At 27.3% G+C, this 24622-nt stretch overlaps 2 protein-coding genes and 1 long non-coding RNA gene across 3 annotated transcripts; 1 reads left to right on the forward strand and 2 right to left on the reverse strand.

Moving 5' to 3' along the window:
* Window positions 1–318: 318 nt before the first annotated feature.
* Window positions 319–3327, forward strand: LOC101204227 (BTB/POZ domain-containing protein At3g05675). The gene is made up of 2 exons (XM_011656379.2): window positions 319–509; window positions 1746–3327. Exon 2 carries the CDS (start codon window positions 2177–2179, stop codon window positions 3053–3055), a length of 879 nt encoding a protein of 292 aa, XP_011654681.1. The 5' UTR covers window positions 319–509; window positions 1746–2176; the 3' UTR covers window positions 3056–3327.
* A 2636-nt stretch (window positions 3328–5963) lies between these two features.
* Window positions 5964–8122, reverse strand: LOC101204617 (dof zinc finger protein DOF4.6). The gene is made up of 2 exons (XM_004143802.3): window positions 7862–8122; window positions 5964–7306 (listed from the first exon to the last, which is right to left on the reverse strand). Exons 1-2 carry the CDS (start codon window positions 7883–7885, stop codon window positions 6386–6388), a joined length of 945 nt encoding a protein of 314 aa, XP_004143850.1. The 5' UTR covers window positions 7886–8122; the 3' UTR covers window positions 5964–6385.
* Window positions 8123–12635: 4513 nt separating this feature from the next.
* Window positions 12636–15945, reverse strand: LOC116403998. The gene is made up of 2 exons (XR_004216939.1): window positions 15594–15945; window positions 12636–13021 (listed from the first exon to the last, which is right to left on the reverse strand). It is a non-coding gene; the product is annotated as an uncharacterized LOC116403998 (long non-coding RNA).
* Window positions 15946–24622: the final 8677 nt, after the last annotated feature.

Below are 24622 nucleotides of genomic sequence, written 5' to 3' on the forward strand. Positions count from 1 at the left end.
TCCGAAATTGTCATTAATCTCATACTCCTTGTCATGAATTAAATTTCTTATGTAATGACAATTTAAAAAAGAAAAAAAAAACAAAGCAAAAGTATAGATAATCAACACGAACACAATTGAATGATATTGCCAAAATGAATATATTTCTTTTGTCATAGTGCTTATACTATCAAACTATGTTTGAAGCATTTCCAACCCTATAATACAATACTTATGTAAAAATTATATTGTGATGATATTAAAAAAATTCCACAAACTTTTGATGTAAATAAAAAAAAGAATTTGATTTAAAAAAAACGAAATATATATAAATAAAATTGAGTTCATCGATAGAGTTCTCGGTCTCTCCAAAGAGGGCACAAGCAGTTCTTATTCTGTTCTTTGCAGAATGAGATAATTCACAAAAATCCATACACCCAAACTACGCATTCTTCATTTCAATTCCTTTTCTTCTCTTCCTTCATCCAAAGTTCGACGAAAATTTTCAGAATCGGAAGAGTATTCGAACGGTACTTGCCTTTATATCTGTTCCTCATACACTTCTTTTTCTGCTCCTTTCTTTTGAGTTCCTTGAATGATTTTTCATGTCTCTGTTCCTTAATTATTTTGATTTTGTTCCCATCTTCCAACCCACGAGGTTCCGTAGCTGTTATTCAAGTGAAATCTTAAATGCCCAAAATTTGAGTTTCAGGAACTTGGCATTTTTATTCTATTTATCTGTCGAATGAGATCTTTTAAGTAGTTTATTGTATTTGTTTTGTTAGTATAGCATTCATTTAACTAATATGCATGTAATTTCTGTTGATCTATGGGTAAATGTTGGTGGGTTATGTGTGTTATTGTTGCTTTATTGATGGCCATTAAAACGCTATAGCTTTTGGTTGGAAATTGCTGCCAAGTACCTTTTGTTGCTGCAATACCATACCTGTTGCTTTTTCTTGGAAATTGTTGTCATTGCTTGAATGAAGTGAAATTCATTGTAGTAAATTAGTACCATTTGTTACTGTAACTGGGGTTGGTTTTTATTTTCAAATGGATGTAAAGTACACAGCTAGTCTATATAGGTAAACATAATTGCTTTTACATTATCTTATATTCATCAATATGGGAAGCTCATCCCAATCAAACTCAATTTTATAAGCTTGGGTTGGTTGGATTTATAAAGCAGCTAAATTAATTTTGGTCTATTCTTAGCTCCATTTGAACTGTGTTAGCTGTGAATAGCTCCGTACACATTTTCTCAAGCCCTTGACGCTTAGAAGTTGTCTTCAGTCTTATAGAATCTTAATATTAATAAATTTCTAGTTCTAACAAAGTTGTGGAAATTCAAACTTGAGCTTTAAGAGAGGTTTATAACGCAACCAATTAAGTTTCTAGTTTGAATTGCCAATACCTTCCCTGTGTGCAATAAGTTCCCCAATATTTGAAATAACTTTTTGCAAACCATTTTTTTTAAATGAATGATTATTTATTTCTGATAACAACTCCTAGTTCTTCTAGACTTTGCTTTATTTCTATTTTATTATAAATCAAGTTGTTAGTTGTTTTATGTGATCTTGGTGCTATTTGTCCAAATGATATTTATCAGAAGCTGCTGATTTATGACCTTCACCAAATGTAAACATGGTTGTTCAACTTGACTCTTGATGGTTATGCTCATTGTTTGTAACTCAAATGATTTTTAATGTTGGTTTGCTTAGACAAGGAAACTGACGTGTAAAATCCTACTTTCTACACTTTTTCAGTTTTTCTGGTTGATGTAAGCTACTTGTTTGTGGCCGAAAGGTATTTTGAGGTTTGTAAATTCAACAGCGACAATATGGATATTGCCCTGCCCTTAAAGAGGGCAGAGCTGAAGCATCCAGTTCCCGTAAACTTAACATGGCTATAGTTGGCGCAACAAATGAGTGGAGAGGAAATAGCCACCCAATCTAGATTGAAGTATACGTCAATCTTAATTTTCTTTGGTTGGCCCCTGCTTGGATTGCTGTTTTGAAAATGTTCAACTGAGATTTCATCTCTCAGCAAAATGAATTTTGGACACATTGGGTCCTGCTTGATTGTCTATTCATGTACTTTAGCCCCATCCTGAGTTGAAACTGTCTTAGAAGTACATGGAGAGAGCGAATAGATCTTGAAGACAGATTCAGAAAAAGGGTTGTTTACATCTGAAGCAATGTCCATACTTCCTAGTGCCAAATTTGCAGATTTAAGCCCCACAAAAGATGTTTTTGTTTCAGCCCTCGGCTTTGCTTTGTCAATTAACAGTCCATGTGCCCCATTTGGAGATGAACTTCAAAGATCTGCTCAGGAACAAGTTGACTACATGTTAAGGGCAGACGCCGACACGTCATTGGTAATAAAGGACGATGAAGTAAAATCCGTGTTGAAGACAGGACTTTTTAGAACTTGTAGATCATTTGAGAGGGAGCTATCTTCCCTACTTTTGGAGCCTGACCTTGCATCTCAAGCCAAAGAAGACAAAATACTGAGGACATTATCTGATCTTGAATGGATATGTTCTTTACTTCCAAAGATGAACTTAATGAAAGACTTCGTTTACAACTGGATCGAGATATCTGGGAACATTCTGAAGGTAATCGAAGACGAAAAGTTGAATTCTTTAATGTGGGGTTTGAAACTTAAGTTGATTGAGATGACCAACAAAGCCTTGGAAGCTGTTGGCTATGGCACCGTAATTCTTCCTGCGCCATACCGCTTGTCACTACTTAAATTCTGGCTTCCATATATCAGGAAGATGAAGCCTCTACTAGATTCGAAGTGCATTGCAGAGACAGATTTTCGTTACAAGATGGACGAAGAACTGTGCATGAACATTGAGGGGGCAATTGTTTCTATGGTATTGGCATTGCCTTCAAATGATCAAGCAGGTATCTTGGCAGACTGGATGAAAGCTGAGGAAATACAATATCCTGATTTAACAGATGCTTTTGAATTATGGTGTTATAGGACCAAATCTGCAAAGCGGAGATTGATTGAAGGTTTTGACGGAGCTTGCTCTGACAACAGTGATGATGGTACAATCAGCTTTTAAATTCTACTGATAACAATATCTCTGGTACATTCAAATGCTTCTTAATTCATTTTGAGCATAGAAATTATATAAATGTTCCATTAATAAAATTCTCTTTCTGAACTTCTAATTACTTAGTCAGAAGTAGTTGTTTTTGACTAATTATGTTCCGAATGGTTGTTTTGGTGATCCAAAAGTTGGGAAGAGAAGAAATTTAATTGTATACTATCTAACTACAAATTGTTTGAACTATATAATGAATATGTTTAATATTTAAATGATTAATTTGGGCATTTGTTAATCCAAGCAGAAGTTATAGGATAATCTGCCGGTTACCATCTAAAAGTTGCATTAAATTATTAATCTCAATTATCACAACTATTGAATTTGAAAGAAGAAAAAAAAGTTGAAAGAGGATACATTTTTAGTCTCTCAATTTTCATTAAATGTCTTTACTTTCATCCTTTTGTGTTAATTTCTATTAGTTAAACAACATTAAATTGAGGATACTCTTTTCAATTGGGTCCTTAATTAAACTGTATAACTAACATATATATACTATATATAGTTGTAGAAACTACATATCCAAATAATAAAATTGAAGCCTAAAGTTTATACAATTGTTACAATTTAACAAATTATGTAAATTTGATGGTCCGATTTTAATAAATTAATTTTATAAGTTTTGAGAACTTGGGTTTTATTATTGAAAATTTTATAGTTTGATTATTGCAACTATAACTCTATACCTCAGGAGTGATTTTTGATTTTTGAAATCTAAAAATTAAATGAAACTTTAATATTGCATTATATGATTATGGTGAAAATGCATTGATTAACAATGAAAAAATCTGCAAATGTTTTGCATTGTACAATAATACATACACCTACGTACACATATTAACACATATGATAATGAAAGCAAACTTTTTAGAATAAGGTATAAATGTAAAATATGTAACAAACTTTAATTCTTGCGTTCTTTATTATTTAATTCACCAACTTCTTAAATTCAAACATTGCAATGAGATCATTAATAACAATATCTTAAAATAGAGAAGGGATTTATTTTTGTACATTAATAATACGTACAAATACTAAATACAAATTGGAAGTGAGTCGGTTAAGCTATGTTTTTGTTGGCAATACATACAATCTCTTTTATAATGTACTCTCACATAAAAGAATATAATGAATAGGGCTTGAACCAAGTTAGAGAGGACTGAAAGATAGTTTTACCACTAGGCTAGATACTAATTTCGTTTTTGTTTTAATTTTTAAATATATATTATATAAAGAGCATAAAGTTGAGAAGGACTCGAGCTCTCTAGACCTATACTTATAAATCAATCGATGAATATAATTATATATCTTTATGTCAACTAAACATAAATTTAGATTTTATATATATGGATGAATATTTTATGTTTGCATCTCTAAACTATATTAATTCATTCTAATTTATATGTGTTGATCATATAAAAGACTTTACATCCCTATATTGAGGGCATGTTTGGTCCTCACAATTATAAAATCTTCCGTAAATATTACAAAACTAAAAATCAATTGTCTCAGTGATTCTTATATAACTAAATCATTTTTTAAATTTAACAAAATTTTAACTAGACAATTCAATTCATTGTGTCAAACGTAGTTTATTAGTAAAAATGAAAGATGGATTGTACTCTTCTTACTTAGAGGAGACAATGAAGAATGGATGCAAGAGAAGTCTTTTCCATTACCAATGGAGACAACTCCTTCTACCTCTTTTAGTAAAATTGAAGATTCCATTCAATTAAATATAGGGAAGGTTTCACAAAAAAGAAAAAAAAGAGGTAGTTATTTTTGTCACTAAGAAAAATTAACGTACATAACATTAGAATAATAATTAGAAAGTCTAAGTGAACATAATTCAAATGACATATATATAATATATATATTAACAAAAACTAATTCGTGGTACGACCACTTTCGCATCTATGTACTAACAAAAGAAAGAATAAGATTTTGAAAAACCCTACTTTTCTTTTTGCCTACTCAAAAGATGAGCTTGAGCTTTTCCACTAAAAAAGAATTCAACAAAGAGATTCCCTCCTCTTCTTTATCAAAAAGAAGAAGAAGATACCATTATTTATATCTTTCCTAAATTAATGAAAAAGAGAGGCAAAGATTTTGAAAGAGATTCCCCAAATCTTTGGTTTGAAAGACAATAGAGAGAAGAGAAAGACATTGAGATGGACATGACACACACACCATTGGGCATTGGTTCCATTATTGTCCCTTTAAATTTAAATTTCAAGTACTATACCTAAGTCTTATTTTAATTAAGAACATCCTTATTCATCAAGTTTAATACATTTTGTGTAGTAATAAACACAATAATTGAAAACCATTACGTTACACTTACCAAATCCATAGCTAAAAAGACCTAAAATCTTTGTAGTGTTATATCTAATTAATCACATACACATCCACACATTTAGTTTAAATCTCTTTTTTCACATCCTCTTTTTGGTATAAATAGCTTCATGGCTACTAAAAGTCTCAATATAGTTTTACTTCATCAATGAAAACTAGGATTTGCATACATGAACCTTCCTTATGTGTCCATTTGAGAGAGCAAAAAAAAAAAAAAAAAGTTAGGTCTTTGGTTTGTCAGAATGCATTTGTAAACATTTCACTTAGACAAAAGGAAAAGGAAATAAAGGAAATGGAGAACTCAACATGTGGAAAGATTTCAGAGCTTTTTCTTTTAGCAGCTGACTCCAAAATTGAATAACAAATTGACACAATTCAAATAGGAAAGTTTTACCCAATAAGATACAATTATATATTATTATTCATATGTATGTGTGAAGATGTAGAGATGAAGAAACTATAATATATAGTCTCAATATATATATAATATATAATGTCACAAAAAGAGAGATTAGTATAATAAACTATATATTAATTAGTAATGTGAAAAAGGACTTGAAAGAAAGCTAGCTAATACAAAGAGAGAAATTAAATTTAGTGAAATTTAAAAAGTTATATTGATATATATAATCTAATTAATAAACTAGGGTTCAAAAATAAAGAGGGTTCTAAGTGTTGTACTGATCACTAGAATTTAGTTCTTGTTTCTAAATTGTTTTTGTTCATCAATTCAGTCATTGAACTGATTATATGTTTTTCAAGTTCATCATTTTTGTCAATGAAATCTTAAACCCAATAAAAAAAAAGCAAATGGGTTGGAAAAAATCAGTTAAATGACTGAAATTGATGAAGAAAATCAATTTGGAGACAAGAATAAAAAGGATTTAAAGATCCAAAATGTTAATAATGATATAATTTAATTAACCCTAGAATTTACCATGATCCTCCACCCAACATTCCACTCCAATACCCATTTGAATTATGATCATCTCCTTGCTGATCTTTCCCTTGTTCAACTCCATTAGACACTTGCTTCAAATCCTCAAATGGCAGCTGCATAAGCCTCCCTGCACCATTACCTGCCTCGGTTGAGACGACACCATATCCGTCGAGAGAGAATCCAAGGCTTGGTTTGAATTGATCATGAAGATCAGGAAACCCTCCCGTGTAAACAGAGCTAGGATCAGGGACAACAACTGACGACATCGGAACGAAACAATTCAAACCCCTACTAGAGTTGTTGTTGTTGTTGTTCGCCATCCCGGTGAGAAGCTCCATCACCGAAGGTTGCGATGGGGGTGGTGACGACATTGTCGTGGTCGCAGAAGCGGAGGAAGAGGTGGCATTATTAATGGAAGGGTTACTACCAACAAGAATCATTTCGGAGAGGTTGTTGTTAGTAGTGGTGAAACGATGATGATCTTGATTGTTTGAGGGTGGAAAAAACAAGTTGAGATCTTGGGAGGGGGTGATTTTAGGGTTTTGAGGGAGCTGATGATCAAGAATTTTCTTGGGGAAATTAGGTTGAGATTGAGAAGAAGAATTAGGTGGTGTGGGAGATGTAGATGATGAAGAATTAGAAGAAGGTCTTTTGTTTTTTCTTGAGCCTCCACCAACAGGAATGTTTCTTAAAGATCCACCTTCAGTCCAATACCTTCTGCAAGTTTTGCAAAAGTATCTTGGTTGTGTGAGACTATAATTATTGTAATAACAAAACTTTGTATTGCTTGAATTACACCTTGGACAATTCAAAGCTTGTTCCTTCTGTGGTCTAATTTTTCTCTCTAAAATTGAAACACTTGGTTTTGGACATGTGTTTGTCACAATTTCTTCAATTGGCTTCACCACAATCTCCTAAAAAAAAAAACAACATAATTTACACATACAAACAATAAAAAGATCAAGAGATCATATTAATGAACGAGTGAACGGAATTTGTGAAGGGTATAAAAGAAAGGAAAAAGAGAAAACAAAAATGAATGAATTATATTCTAAAGTGGAAGAAAGACAGACATATATAACAAAACAACAAATTCAACTAAATTAAAAGCTGCTTTATAACAGTTTTCAAGGTTATCTCATCCATATATATATATATATATATACACACACACAAAAGAAAAAGAAAGAAAGAAAAAGGAACTGAAAACCCTTTTTTTCTTTTTAACACAAAATAAAGAGAAAGGACAAATGCCAAAATGTCCTGAAGAAAGTATCAGTTTTGTCACTGAATATTTTGGGAGAAGTGGAGAGATCAAACAAAGTGAACCCCAAAAAAAAACATAGAAATTCAAAAAAAGAAAAACCATAAAGAAAATTTCTAAAAAATTAAGGAAAACAGAAAGATGAAGAAGAAGAAGAAGAAGAAGAAGAAGAAGAAGAAGAAGAAGAAGAAGAAAGTGAAATTACCTGTGGCCATTGAGCAGTATCCATGGAAATTAATGAAGAAAAATATGAAAATTTTGAAGGGTTTTGTTAGAAAAAGAGTAAAGTTGTAACCTTGAAAGTGGTGATGAGATTATCAAAAGCTGAAAAGAAGAATGTTTTCTTTTCTTTTTCTTTTCTTTTCTTTTATTTCAGATGGCTTCATGTGGAACTTCTCCCCCATCAATTCTTCACAAACCCTTCTTTTATTATTTCCTCACACACAACAAGAGAGAGAGAGAGTTTTTTTTTAAAAAAAAATTCTTTATTCAAAATTATTATTCCTTTCATTTATTTATTTATTGTATGTTTGATTACAATAATTGTATTGCTATGACTTAGTGGGAATATTTGTGTACATATTAAAAATTATTGAAACTTGGTGTGAGTGACTGAGTGGGTGGGTTCTAGTGGACATAACTCCTTCCAACTTAGATTCTCATTTCTCTTTTTTAGTAATTCATCTTTTCTTTTACTAACCTTAATAATTAAACTGCCATTATTAAATTTTCTTTGATAATAGGGGTATTGTTCTTCCTTCTACTTCTCTGCCTTTTTTTAATCTTCCCATCTCTTTCTGTCACTCTCTATTATTTCTGTATATAGTTTTTGGGTTTTATCAAACGATTTGGTCGTATTTTCTTGTTACTATACTTTGTTAATTAATTACTTTCTTGAAAGTGCTTCTTCTTTTCCTTTTTGTTTTGTTGTATAACAACAACCTGATCTGCAAATTACACAACATCCAACACAGATAATATTTTCTTACAACTATAATATAACTTTAGTTTGACATTTATAGATCAATGTCTAGTACATCCTCAAAATTTTAAAACATATTATATTTATCTGTAGTTCCTCTAAAGAAAAATATCAACTAATAATAATGTATCAATTAACATTAAATATAGAAGCAATTTGTACTGTGATATATAGTACTAGAAAATTTCTCAACATGCCATTTTCTTTAGAAAGTAAAAAAGAAGTTTGTCATCTAAAATCAAAATTCTCTCTAATGTTTTTTAGATAAATAACTGAAATTTACTAATCAGTCTGCGAGGGATACTTCAAAGTATATACCAAAGTTTCAATTTTATATATTAAACTTCTAACATGTTAGTTGAGAATATATATGTAGATTAATTGAGTTAGGATGTATTGAATAAATTAATTAAAACATCTTTTTTTGTTGTTGTTTGTTCCATATTATAGTATATGCAATTAAATATATCAATGTCAATAGACTGATTTTAGTTCTAAACGATTCTTAATTGTTCAATGAGGGTATGGAATGTGAACTAAAATTTTAAAACACGTTATTAATTTAATTTCTTCTCTTAATCTTTGACCATCAACTTTATAATTATATAAACTAATTTGGAGCCGACTCACTATAACCGCCAAGTTAGACCACTAACCAATGCTTTCAAAGCTACAAAGACTCAAAGACCCATCCCCAATGGCTATTTAGCAACTCTAACCAAAAATAAAATGATAATTAGGAAGGTTGAAATGGCTTGACAACGTTAATAAATTGAACTATTCAATTTAAATAGTAAGAATTGATCATTGAGTTACGTTAAATTTTACTATTTTGTTGAGTTAGACCGTTAGATACGAAGTTGAATAACTTTCTTGGAGTAACAAATCTAATCTAAATTGATATTAAGTTTAATCTTTTAGATTGAATTTTTATTACTTTTATGATTGTTACAATATTTCTCATTTTTTTAGAATTTCTACTAGATATATATCATATATGTGTAGCCTTTAATATAATATTTTAGTTATTTGACGTGTGTTCAAGTATTTTTCGTCCAGTAATCAACTCGAGCAACCCAAATTTATGAGTTGGTTTAAAAAACTTTTTCAACTCCTTATACCCCAATAGTTAATGATCGGGCTAACGCAAAATAAAAAAACAAGACCGAACAAACCTCTCCGAACTATTTTTCACCCAAACAAACACCATATCGATCGTTGGACTTTGCCTATAAACAGTAGGTTTAAGGCTATATTTGATAAAGAATTTTTTTAATAACCTTCTTATTTTCTATTTATCTATTTTATAAAACAAAACTAATATTTATAAAATAGTTTGTAAACAAGGCTTCTAAAAACATATGAAAATTGAAAATATTTCCAAAAGACTAAACCATGATTTAAACCCATTAAAAAAGAAATTCCCAAATTTAGTAATTTTTTTTGCAATTTGTAGTTCATCTTTTGTAGCCGTACGAAAAAGGTGTACCAATTGGCCAATACTTTTCCCTTTAATACACCATCTTTTTTCTAAAGATATTTGGTTCTTATTTGATGTGATTGATTGCTTAAATTTATTCCTTTTTTATCATTTAATTTCTTCTTTCTTTAATACAAATAATTTCCTTAGAATTAGGGTTGTCTTTTACATCTTTTGAAAAAAATATTCTAATTTGTCGATGGAGTAATATAAAATAAGAAATCCTATTTGATATCGATTTGGTTTGTGGTGGTTTGTTCTTATTTGAATTCTAAATCAAACTTTAATGAGAATAATAAATTTGTTTTATAGTTAATAATTTGTAGACTGAATCTCAAAAAAATTAATAAGAGTAGGTAGGAAAAAACCAAATTAATTAATTTGATCTAACTCAACTATTTAAAGATATTATATTATTAATTAAAAGAAAATTGAAAATGATATCGTGAAAATAGGTTATTGGTTTTTTTTTTAGAAAAATAAAATTAGGCTTTTAAGAGTAAAAAAGTATCTTAAAGAGAAAATAATTTAATCTATGATATGGGTAAAGTATGAGAGATACAAAAAATTATTTATCACATTATATTGTTGTAAACAAATTGACTAAAAATTGCTCATTTGTTTCCTTGTAAATTATTTATTGGTCAAATTTTGCTACCTCATATTTTATATACAAAAAGTGTGAAAGTTCATAATATAGAGGTTAATTAATTATCACATAATCTTACTATTGTAATTAACTAAATAACAAGTAATAAAACATAAAGTAAAACTAAAATAATTGAGAAACCAAAATTACATTTTCTTTTTCTAAATTGATAATTTATTTATACTCTGAAACTTATAAAATTAAAAATGAAGTATCTGTAGATCTAAAAAAAGAGTTTTTCAAATGGATTATGGAGTGTTTTTCTTTTGCAATATATAGAAGAAAATAAAAGATAAAAAAAGTGGGTGAAGTGAAGTGAGATAAAGTGCTTCGGGTGACATTGAAATATTCCTTGAGAGTTGAGACGACATGACGAAAAATTCTAATTCCCACGCCAATTCCTAAAACAACTCCCTAACCACTTACGTTGTGTCGGTCTACTACTTTTTTTATTTTTGGCAAAATTGCACAACCACCCTTCTATTTTCAAAACTTTTTACAATTTTACTTTTCATAAAATTTTATTTCATGATTATTGTTAGAAATATTATAATTAATAATGGAGCCGAAAAAGAAGAATTCATCAGCCCAATAATTTTAACTTACAGGGTGTTGTATTATTGGATTAAACAAATTACTAAACATCATTAATTCACTTTTGTATGCTAATATACTCCATACCAAAAATGTTAAGTATGTATAAACAACACATTAGAGTTAAACTTATATCAAATATTGATGGTATGTGTCTATATATTGTTTTTATTTCTATAAGCCTAAAACATTTTGTCTTTAAAAATAAATTTTTGTTTAAATTTTAGTCTCACAGTTTTAAATATCCAATTTTAGTCGAGACATGCAAGGAAGAGATGACTCATTTTGGCTATTTTGCTAGGATTGGGATTGAAATCGAGCACCTAGCTAGTCTTACGATCATTATAAAATGATGTTATTGGGGTATGACATGTTGGGCAAGCCTAGTAGTTCATATGTGTAGCTAGGCTCAACCATGCATGATAAGAGAGACACCAAGTGCATGCCACGGTTCAATCACATCGACTTGGAGAAAGCACTAGCTCAACCCTCTTGATCCCTAAGCTCCCTGTTGTTTTGGTTCTAGAGTGCTACACTTGGCACGATTCTTTTTTCTTTTTTGTCATGTCATTTATTTTATTATTATTCACTCATAACGAACACCGTTTTTGAAGTCAAAACACAATTTAAAAATATATATATATTATAATATAACTAATTAAATATAAAAATATATACAAACGTTAGTTGAGTTAATTTCCTGTTAACTTAATTAAAATTTGTTTTGATAAAAGACAAAATGTAAGTGCATTAATTATTGAATGCCTGTTATATCACGTTCATATGCCACATGCTTCAATAAGTTATTGAATCTTATTTAATAATAATTGAAACCAAACATATTGAGTACAATTATAATTACCCATACTATGTTTCAATAAAATTATTGAATCATTAATGTGATGCTAAGTTGTCTTGGATCTTATTCTATAATTATTGAAATCTTCATATGGAATATAATTAATGCAATTACGAACAACTAATAAAATTATTGTTTCAAATATCACTTTTCTAAAACTTCCATTTAGTTTCTAAAATATCATATATATTCTCACCACTGTGCTCTACCAGTTTAAATCACCCATCGTGGTTCAGTACTTTTCTATTATTTAATGTGCTCTTTCATGCAATTCTCGATTAAATAGTAACAATAAATGCTAGGTATGATGATTAAACTGTATTTATAGTTATATAACAAATTAAATGTCTCTTCTTCTAATTTTAGTTTGCTGTCTACTTCCAAAATTAAAAAAAAAAAGTGCAACAAGTTCTACTGTTGGTCACACTAAGACTGTGAAAGAGTGAAATTTGAATTACAAACTGTCACGAACCAAGTACACAATAACGTTCTACGATAGATTTCACGTTACGTTCCATTATAACGTTATCCCATTACAGACCATCAAACATGTCACAGTTCACAAATATGTTGGGTGTTCAATCGTTGGCTTCACTTTCACTCAAACCCCATAACAAGGAAGAGAAGCAATCATAATACTAAACGGTGTATGATTACCATCTCCCCAATTCCATGGCATAATCATAGCCATTCATCTTTCTAATGGCATGTAGGTCCCGTGCCCACTCTCTGCTCAGTTGGGGATGATATGATCAAATCATCGCTTCTTCCTCCGCTGTGCCCAATTTTCCATTTCTGAGCCTTCATTTTTATTTTATATATATAAATAAATATTTTATAACAAAAGATTTAAAAATATTTTTGAAATATAGGATAAAAGACATTCCATTTGTTATTATATTAAGAGAAAGAAAGACATATAGTAACAAATAAATAATAGACATTAAAGTACGAGTGAGGCAGTAGGGTTTTTTTTTTTGTCTGCCATCAATTAACATTTTCTTATTTCATAAATATTAGTTTTATATCTTTTTTTATTTAGTTTCACTCTAATACAATAGACTCATAAAACTCTTTTAAACCAAATTTAATTAAACTTACATACTAAACAATATTACTTAATCATCTTTATTAGTTCTAAACCTAATATTAGTTTCTTTAAGATTTAATGTATATAGAGAGAGGTAATCAAAGAACTAATATTAGTTTCTTTAAGATTGAATGTATATAGAGAGAGGTAATCAAAGAACTAATATTAGTTTCTTTAAGATTTAATGTATATAGAGAGAGGTAATCAAACAAATTTGTATATAAGAAACTTTTTTGTAATAAGTCCAAAACACAAGTTGTTAAATATTTTAAGAAGAAGAAGATTGAAGAAATAAATTTAAAAAATTCCCCATTTTCAGGGGATAAAATATTGGAATAAGAGGAAATAATAATGATAATTTATTATGATTATGAACATACGCGTGAATCGGTGATGGTTCTCTTCTAATACAACTAAGATTTTATTCAAATTCTTAACCCCCAACTAATCCTAGCATCTTATTTTAGTCTCTAAACTTTACGTATGCTTTAAGTTTTAATCTTTTTAAAGATGTGTTTTAGCTTTTAAATCTTTTAGAAAAATTTATTTTGGTCAGGTTGGTTAGAGTTTTATTAACTTTGTAATAATGACATGAGATTTCATATAATTATTAATTAAGTTAATAAATAAATAAATAAAATTGCTAATTTATTTTATTATCTTTTATGTCAACCTATAAATACAACTAACACTTAAATTAAATAAACTCAAATTAAAATCTAGCTTTTATTCTTTTCTCAAAAAAAAAAAAAACTTAAATCTTTTATGTATTTTATTTATTTTTCAAATTGAAATAATTTAAAAGTAAATTATGAGAGATGGATATTGGTTTTTAAAATACAAATGATATAGTGATATTTAACATCTTCTCAAATAAATTAGAAAAATAAAATAAGTATAATATATATTTAAAATATCACCATACCCTAAAGTCTCTTCAATTTTAGTTTTCTGAAATTAAATAAATAATAATAACATGTGAATTTGTTTTCAATATCAAATTATGATTGAAAACTAAATTTAAAATTAAGGAATTAATTGATAAAATATTTACAATATATAGTAAAATTTTCAGATCCTATCAATAATAAATACTGATAAATTGATATGTTTCTATGAGTATCATTGATAGACAAGTCTATCAATTTTTATCATCGATAGAATCTAAAATTTTATTATATATTTTAATTAATTTTACTACCTTTAACAATTAAAAAGGGTTGAAAAAGAGTAGAAAACAAAATTGATATTTGAAGTGAAACAAAAGAAATTCTTAAAATGAATATATAAATATATATTAAAAGAGTTAAAAGGTGTGGATGTGATGATGTCACGTGATTGGGGTATTGTGAAACGTGGACCGCATGTGCTAGTGCGTTACACGTCAGCAGTCACAGTCAGCACCGAATTTTGTTTTTAAAAAAAATAGAAAAGCAAATGTGTAATTGTGTGTGTGATTTCTTCGTTGTCACTAAATATTCCCATTTGAAAGCACAAAAATCCCCTACGCCCACTTTTATTTAACTCATTCTCATCCCAACATCATAACAAACGCAAAGCCCCAAAATCCACATATTACTTCCACTTCCTATACTCATAATTTACTTCTCTTCATTTCTCAACTTCCACTATTTCTCACTTTTTTTTTACCTTAAGTGCTTAACACATGTTTTTCGAAGTCTACCCATTATAGAAATATACAGTAATGGAATCTATTTATTAAGTTTGTAGTTCTTGCAATTATCCATTTTATTCAATCGAATTGGATAATTGGCCCAACTTTAGGCCCAATTAGATACACAATGAGTTTTACAATTTGGGATGTCTAATGGCGACTGACTTCGTGTTATATATATATATATATATATATATAGCAATTAAGCTCTAATTTTATTTTTTAGTATTTGACTATGAAAGTACAAATTAAACACATTTAAATATGTTTTTGTTTGTTTGAATGTTTCTATTAAATCATAATTATAAGGACCATATGAATGCTTAATAACAAAAACATTATCATCACTTTTTCAACCCTAATGTCAAGCAAACAAACAAAAAAGAAGAAGATAAATTATATATTGAAATATGAACCAAACTAAATTATTTCTGATATTTGTTTGAATCTTTAACTTAGGCATATCATACATAATATAATATAAAATAATAGTTGAATAAAAATAATTGAACAAAACTACTTAAAGAAAACAAAAACAAGAAATAATGGAAGAGAACAGGTTAAAGTATAGTGGAGAGAAGCAAGTGGCGTTTTGTTTGGAAGCTTACAATTACAAACAAAAGTCGGAGCGGTGGAGCCGTCACGGCGTCATTACCTTCCGGCGAGCGGCGGCATTACCGAAGGATACGGCTAAAATGGGACCCCCGGCCCGGCCCCCCCACCATTCAATTCATTCATTATTAAAACTGTCTCTTCTTCAATAATTGCTTTTCTCCGGGAGGTCGGCGCCGGTTTACCCAGTTTAATAATTACCACCACCGGAAGGATTTTGGTGAGAAGGAAAACAGCCACAATTCTCAGAAACCAAAATGGGATTGGGAGTCTGGGACCCCTTACAATTATTTCTAATCTATATAGTGAATGACTTCAAGAGTAATGGAAAGTAGTTGGACGAACAGATGAGAGGTTGAAAGGTAAATGGAAAGAGGTGGAAAATGCAGTCAAATTGTGGATTTGGGCCTCAAACATGGGCCTAAATCCGTCAAGAACCATTTTGAAAAATAAACATATTTCTAAACTAAAATATTCAAAATTTTCATAAATATAACCGATCAAATATTGATGGGGTAACGAAATGAAAAATTTCATGAAGCTGATCGTTTTTTAAGGGGTAGTTGCAAATTTAACTACTAGATTCAAAATAATTAAGTATATAGTAACAATTAAAAAAATTACAAATATAACAAAATTTGTCAGATTCTATCAATGATACAAGTCTATGGTGATAAACTATGTTGTAAATATTGATAGATTATATTTGCAATTTTTATTAAATATTGTTATATCATTAATTTTTATTTCTTAAATGACTATCTACCCTAAACGATCATGTACTAAACAATTTTGAAAAAAAATCGTTCCAAATCTAACTATCAAATCTAGAGGAAATAATAACCAAATCTAAATTATGTTTGCTGGATGTCAATTAATCACCAGATATTTTTTGTATTTTTTATTATAGACTTGTCAACTTTTTTCTTTTTCAAAATTATTTTATACAATGTAAATATTTTATCGATATATTTTTTAAAGGACCCCAAAAATAATATACTTTATATTAAGAAAAACATTACTTGTATAGTTTGTCAATGATACAAAAAAAAATGATTGGTGATTAATAATTATACAAAAATGAGAAAGTAGTCAACACACAACAAAAACAAATTGTTATAACTAAAAATTTGCAAATATATGTAATAATTATACTCATGAATTTTAGAAATTTTCTCTCTCATATATTCGGGTTGTTTTCGTTTTATCTAAATCTTGTATCGTACCTTCGTTTTTTCAACTCAATATCTACTTTTTTATTTTAACGATTATGAGTGTAGGAATCAAACCATTAGCCTTTAAAATAATACTCGAAAAAATGTTCGTACTTAAAATATTTGGTGTAAAGTTATAATGGGAAAGTCTACAACCATAGATACTCAATTTTCTATTAATCCATATTTCAAAGTCCATATGATTTTCTTTCTGTGGGATGTCATTATAATTTTTTTTCTTAAAATATTTGAAGCATGGAAGGCCATGCAAATACCCATTCCTATAATTACTTACATCAATTAATAAACATAATGGACTAGTATACTCTTATTTTCTTTTGTCAAAGTTGTTCAAAGTTTACCCTTTATCCTTCCTCATATATACAAATTATACATTAATTTTATAAAGTAATGTATAATTTAGAGTTGTTAATCCCTCCAACCCCAAATAATAAAACAATTATTTTCCAATCTAAATGAAAAGTTTGACTAAAAGTCAAATCAAATATGTGTATGATACCATGGAATCAAGCAATAATAAATATAATTAAAATAGACTATCGATCTATTTCTCTCTCTCAAAATCTTCACTGTATGACATCATTGAAAAAACGTTCTAATTTGTACGTAAAATATAAATAGAACTTTAAACCTAAATTAGATACGAAAACCTTTCTTTTATTCTCTTTTCTTTTGTTGGTCTAAATTTTCAAACATATTTCATTTAATAGACCTATAAATTTTTATTTAGATGAAAGATATTAATTATTTGTTGCTTGAACCATGAACAAAGCAACTTATGAGTCATCACTCTCTTTTCTTCTTGCATAAATATGACAAAAAGCAGGCCACCCAACTACTAGCTGTTGGAGATAAGGATGTAATACAATACATACCCACACACACATATATATATTCAAAATTAAATCTAGCTAGTAGATTGATTTTGGGATTATTTAAGAGTGTAAAACACCGACGGCTATGATTTAATTAATGTAATTTGTTTGGTATTTAACCATTAAACCCACCTACCAAATTTCTTCTTGATGTAACCATATAAAAAAACTTTTGGTATATATAATAGTTTGATTGGATGGTTTGAATATAATTGAACTTAGCTATCTTGGGTCTTAATTTAATATTCAAATTTTGATAGAGTAGATTTAGATTTCTAACGTATCGATCTATTATAACGATATTATTATTTGTCTACATCCATTATTTAAAATGTATTAGTTAGATTGATGTGACTATGAGACTATATTATAACATTTTAAAGTCTTCAAATGAAAAGTTATAATTAAAATACCTAAACATAACGTTTAAATTGTTATTATAATTAATTTTAACAAAACATACGCAATATTTTTATTGATTTGTCATGTTTTCAAACTTCATTTTAACTCTCTAGTTGGTTAAATGGGGTTTTAGTTTTAGTTATTGACCATTTGGAAAGATTAAGTGACAATTTTTTTTAAAAAAATAAAAAATGTATAATTATTGTTTAGAGAAAAATTATTTGTATTTTATAAAAGATTTTAATGTTCTCTATTGTAATGTCTCTTTCTTCTCATTCATAGTCGGTTGTGCATTGCCGTCGTCACACTCTCCTCTTTTTTCTATTTCTCATTTCTTTCACTTTCTTAAAAGCGAAATTATGATTTACGTTTATAAATCTCAATTCTCTTCATTCCTACCTTTCTTTTTCTGCAAATGATACAAATTTATTATATATAAATAGACGTTAATAAAATACTTATCAATATCTATCACTAATAAAATTTAAAATTTTATTATATTTTATAAATATTTTGGTTGAAAATATTTTTTTTGAATGTGTTATTATTTTTTTCTTTTTTAATATATTTTGATGTCTATGAGTTGATTCATTTTAGTAAAAATATGATGATTATTAAACAAAATATATAAAATCATTTGGGTAGCAAAAACACACCTATAGCGAAAAAAAAGTCCTATATTAATTCACTTTGACATAATTGTAAAAATTTGAAGACATATTCAACCATCTATTTATAATTGAAAGAATATATTTAGATATGATATTTTTCTTTATTAGAATTTGATAAGTAATAGATCACAACTATATATCTAATTTTATTTAGAACTGAAAAATATTTATTAATATTGCAAAAATTTGAGATTAATATTGATAGATATTGTTATATAAAATTTTGTTTATCAATTTTGGTCATTTACCATTAATTTTTAAATAAAAAGAAATAAACAAATATTTTTTTTAGTATTGAAAAATCTCTTTTTCTAAATTAAAAAGAACCCTAAGGAAAAGAAATGTCAAATCCCAAAAATTTTCAAAGTAGAAATTAATTAAATAGCATCCACTGGCATTGTATTAATTTTCAAAATTGCAACACAGCCGACATCAACTAACACCAAATTTATATTTTAATTATATTTTTAATTTCATTCTTAAAATTTAAAAATAATTAAAGTTTTCTTTATTTATTTATGGTTGAATTTTAGTCCTTTTTTACAAATAGGAAAACTAAAATGAGAAATAGGGACAAAAGTATATAAAACAAATTAGAAACTAAAATTCTCACTATCCATCACATGTTCATAATGATTTTTTTTTTCATAAACAGTGTACGGACCGAAAATAAACGATGTGTCAATTGAAATATACTTATATTTGTTTATGATTTAAAAGAAAAAACTCGACTCGGTGTGTGGTAACCATTATTTCGTTTTTTGTTTTTGAAAATTAAGCACGTTTCCTCTCGTTTTCACACTATAGTTTATATAAACTTTAAAAGAATTGGATTATTTATTAGCTAAATTTAAAAAAACAAAAATAAATTTTAAAAAATCAGTTATAAAAAATAGAAAAATGCATCAAATAACAAAAACATTTAGAAAAAAATCGTCCAGAACATCAAGTTTTTTCATATTACTAATATAACAAAATTAGTGATTTGAGACGATTATCCTAAGAATATCAAATAGTTATCATTTTTAAATTTGCTACTAAGAATGTTTTGACGTGAGTTTTATAATAGAGATTTAATCGAACTAAAATAAGAAGTTAATAAACTTAATTTTAAAAAACTAAAACTAAAAAATAAAATATGGGACGTGACGTTAATAGTTATAAAAAAAATGTATAATTACAAAATGAAAAAGATGAGCGTGCTTCTTATTACTCAGTATTTAATTGAATTATATTAATGAAATCTAAGTTTGGTCAAAACACATCATATCTCTATCTCTATCTCTATCTCTATCTCAATTCTCAACTTAACTTATAGACTTTAGAAAATAGTGTAATTTTTGAAAAATTATTTCAACAAAATTATCTCATTCTCAATTTTAATTTCGATTTATTTACAAAAACAATTTTAAGATTATTATTTTCCAAAATTATATAAAAAAGAATGGAAGTAAAGAACATCACATGAAGCATGAAATTCTTATCCACTGGCTTTTAGGGATAATCACATGTGTATTGAATAAATCAAAAGTTTGATTCAAATTAGTTATTGTATTCTCAACTTCCATTCATTTAAATTTTTATACTTTTAAGTATACAATTATTTTTGTTAATTTAAATATGTTAAAAAATGAAAATGAAAAGATGAACATATTATTCCATTTTCTAAAAATTAAAATATTTATAGTGTAGTGATTATAAATTATACAATTTTTTAAAACATAAAATGTCCCCATGAATAAGTTAATCTAATTAATTGGATAATTGCAACAAGTTTTATGACTTTATAAATATAATACCAAATACATTTTAAACAACTGATTAAATTAGAATCCAACTGTTTGATATTCTATCAAATATATATTTCAACATGAAATACAAACTCAATTATCTATTAAACAAGCATTAAACTGTTCTTTATTTTTTTCTTTCTAAGTACACATTTTGTTTTACTTTTATGCTCATTACTTTTTTTGATAGAGATTTGACAAGAATGAAGAAATTTCTTCACAAGTAAATTCAAACCAACAATTGGATTTACACAAAAAGATTTGGACAATTCAAGAAAGTTGAAACATCCTTCTAGCTTCTTAATGAAAAAGACAGTACTTTACCTATAGACACCTATTAATTTTGAATAGCTTTTGGAGAATAAAAACGAGTTAAAAAAAAAATTAGTCTAAGAAGTTTAGAAATATTATTACATCTTGAACTTTAGGCTATATTCATATTTAATCCCATCACTAAAAAAAAATTGAATGTAGCATGCCCTATCAATTAAATCTTACTTATTCTAACATGCCATCCATTAATATTTAAATATAAAATAATTTGTTGATATGTTATTTTATTTTGTAGACTTTATATTAGTTTAATTAAAATATTATTGACCCACGATTAAAACTAAAACAAAACAATCAATACACTTACGATTAAAATAAAAGGTAAAGTTTGATACCCTTTTTTACGTATCGTATACTAACAAACTCATCTTTAGTTAATTATACATGAGCGTTGCACATACAACTTAAACAATGTTAATGATATAGATTAAAAAAATATAATACTAAATTTAGGAACGTAATTCGAAACTTACTAGAGGTATAATTTAATCCATTATTGTCAAAATCCTCCTAATTAAAGTTGGTCAAATGTGTGGCTAAGTCTTAGCAAAGGCACAATATATATATATAGTGATGACTTTTTAACTTTGGTGGGTCAACTATGTATTATAAGATATTCAAATCCAAAAAAAAGATTTGAATCCATCTTAGGGGAGAACCCACTAAATGAAGTTGACCATCCTTTTTCCTCTCTCATTTCTATGCACCATTGTTTTTTCTTTTAAAAAAAATATTATTATAATATATGCTTTGGATTTATTGTTATTATAATTATATATCATTGCTATTATTGCTATATGAATAATAATAATGTTCTTTATGTAATGTTGTGTGCTTGGCTCAATGAAGATCACAAATAAAGATCAAGTTGTTCTTTCCCAAAAAAATACTAACAACAAATAATATGTTTGGAATATTTTACTTTGAAAGTATGATTGTTTGTATTTTATTTTTATATAACAAATACATATATTATTAGTTAGAGTAGGAGTGCTAACTTATTTATAAATATAACAAAATTACTCATTTGAAATATAAATATTTTTAATATTGAAGGTAGAAATCTTGAAAAAGAAAATAAAGGAAATAAATTTCAATAAAAATATGAAATATAATAGAGATGCCTAAACAACGAGTAAAATACAACCAGAAAAGAAAAAAGAATGATGAAAATTAGATTAGAGTTAATTAAATATGATTAAATGATTGTTGGGACTTTTGGCATTTACTATTTAAAGCTCTATGAATTAAGATTATTGACATTATTCTTATCATTAGAGACTATAGTATTTGTGATTTAGGTAACCTAGCTATTGCTAAACCCTAAAATTATATTGAGTAATATTTTCTTATACTATATATATATATATTCAATAAAATTAAAAAGACCTCTTGTGATATTTTAGTGTAGTAATAAATGTATAACCTCTTCATCTATTCTGATTTCTAAGCCTCATTCAATGCCCTAAGTGTGCATGAACTATAAGATTCTCTATATTTATTTAAATGTGAGAACATTGTTGATACAAATAAATAATAGATTCTCCTAACCTAACATGCATATAGTTTCTTCTTTTTTATTAGTTTGGTTGATTGGAGATCAAACCATCGACTGTATACTATTTATTGAGTTAGGACTTAATTAAATTGGCAATACTAATATATTATTAATTAATTGTATTTTGTTTTTAAACAACTGGAGAAAAACAATAATTATGTCGACACTGAAAGTCGAAGGATAACAACAATCTAGATGAGGAAATTAGAAAAGGAATGAGTTCAATAACAATAAGAAAAACAATTGAAAGTATGAGATGTCAAATTATGGAAAACTCAATTACATTTTTCTAATGGCAAACCTAAAGTCCATAATCTTTAACCTAAGCAAAAATTATGTTATAAATCTTAGCGTGTAAAAAATCCTAAAAGAAGATTGAACAAAACTTAACACAAAATGAAGTCTCTCTCCATAACAATTTCAACATTTGATCTAACTAAAGAAACTTCACGTTCACTCGACATCACTCTCTTCATCCTTTACACACATTCCTTCTAAACTGCAACTTTGATCTATCACTATGTTGTCTTTCTCATTTGGATGATCACTCATGGATAAACTCTTGATTTGTTAGAATGATCGAAAAAGTCCATATTTCAGTTTAGGCAAACCACCAATAAGGTGACCAACTCTTGATCCATTGTTGAAAACCAAACTTTGTCTCCTCCCAAGAGGCATACCCACCTATGGATGACACTCTCACATAAACCTAAGAATTTCAACTATGTAGGCCAAAATTCATTCAATTTTTATTTCAATTAGTGCAAATTAGAAGACTTTGCTTCACACGGTTTCGATCCTCTCAAATAGTCCAACAAGTCACACCAAACCTAAAAGAACTCTACATATCTCAAATAAGTCGTTATCCTTACCCAAAAAGAATAATAAACAAGTTAGATGATATAAAATAAAATTGATAGATCGAAATAAAAAATGAGTAGAAAGAGTTGCATGAAGACCAAAACCCATATATAAACTCGATAAATATATTCCACAAAATTTTCTTATAATAAAGAAGGAGTTGAATATTTGACAAAATTCACTAATATTTTGTTAAATGAAAGATATATAAAGTTTCCACTTGCATGGTTTGAATGTTGATTTTACCCTTCAAAATAGTTGTATTTGACAAGGAAAGATCTTACAAAATGGGAATAAAAAATGTGGATAGCAACCTCAAAAGTTGTTCAACCATTAATTTGTGAGGCAGTGGTTCAACCATACAAATAAATATACCTACTTTTTAAATTCCCTTTTTTCGGTTGAATAAAATAAATCAATCATCTTTTTCATCGACCAATATCTATCTAACATTTTACTATATTTATAAATATTTTTAATAATTTTATCATTTAAAATGATATTTTAAAGAAAAATACAATATTTTATTATTATATATACTTTAATATTTAAAATGAAAATTTGTATACTTTAATATTTAAAATGAAAACTCATATCCTAAAATTGAGCAAGTAAGGTTTTAATGTTTTAGAGTTAAGCATGTATTATTGATAATTTGTCTACATGATTTCTTAAATCTCATTCAATGATTTATTTAATAATAAAACCAATTATTGAAAATTATTGAGTGATTTTCACTATTTTGTACAGATTATTAAAAAACAATGGCTGGCGAATATTTATTTTCTAAAAAAGAATCTTATTTGTACAAATACAATATTATAATATAATATTTTCGAAAAAGTATTTATATTAAAATTCAATTACTGATTAATTGGTTCACATTATAATTATATTTATGATTTACGAAATTTCTTTTGATGGTATATTTAAAAAAAAGTTCAATTATGATCAACATTTTTGACCCGAGAAAAATAAAATCATTATCAATCTTTTCAACTTTATAAACTATTTTGAAATGTATTTTTCTATTTATTCTCTCCCACCAAATAATTTTGGAGTTTTTTTTTCTTTTACTATTAAACTTATCGCTTAGTATTACTTTTTACTCCAAAGTTTTAAATATTATCAATTTAATTATTTGTTTGGTTTTTTCTAATTTACTCTTTGATTTTAATAATCATAATAATAACAATAATAATACGATGTAAAATTCTCTTTAGACTAATTCCAAGATTTTACACAATTTGCTATAATATAGTTGTTTGCCATCTTTTAATTCCATGGTTATTAACTCATT

The sequence above is a fragment of the Cucumis sativus genome, chromosome 5 (assembly GCF_000004075.3).
Source record: "Cucumis sativus cultivar 9930 chromosome 5, Cucumber_9930_V3, whole genome shotgun sequence".
Taxonomy (NCBI): Eukaryota; Viridiplantae; Streptophyta; class Magnoliopsida; order Cucurbitales; family Cucurbitaceae; genus Cucumis; species Cucumis sativus.

Coding starts and splice junctions, on each gene's coding strand:
- LOC101204227 (XM_011656379.2), top strand. CDS start 2,177: ATGTCCATACTTCCTAGTGCCAAATTTGCAGATTTAAGCCCCACAAAA.
- LOC101204617 (XM_004143802.3), bottom strand. CDS start 7,885: ATGGATACTGCTCAATGGCCACAG. Junction 7,307..7,861: donor ATACTGCTCAATGGCCACAG/GTAATTTCACTT, acceptor TTTTTTTTTTAG/GAGATTGTGGTGAAGCCAAT.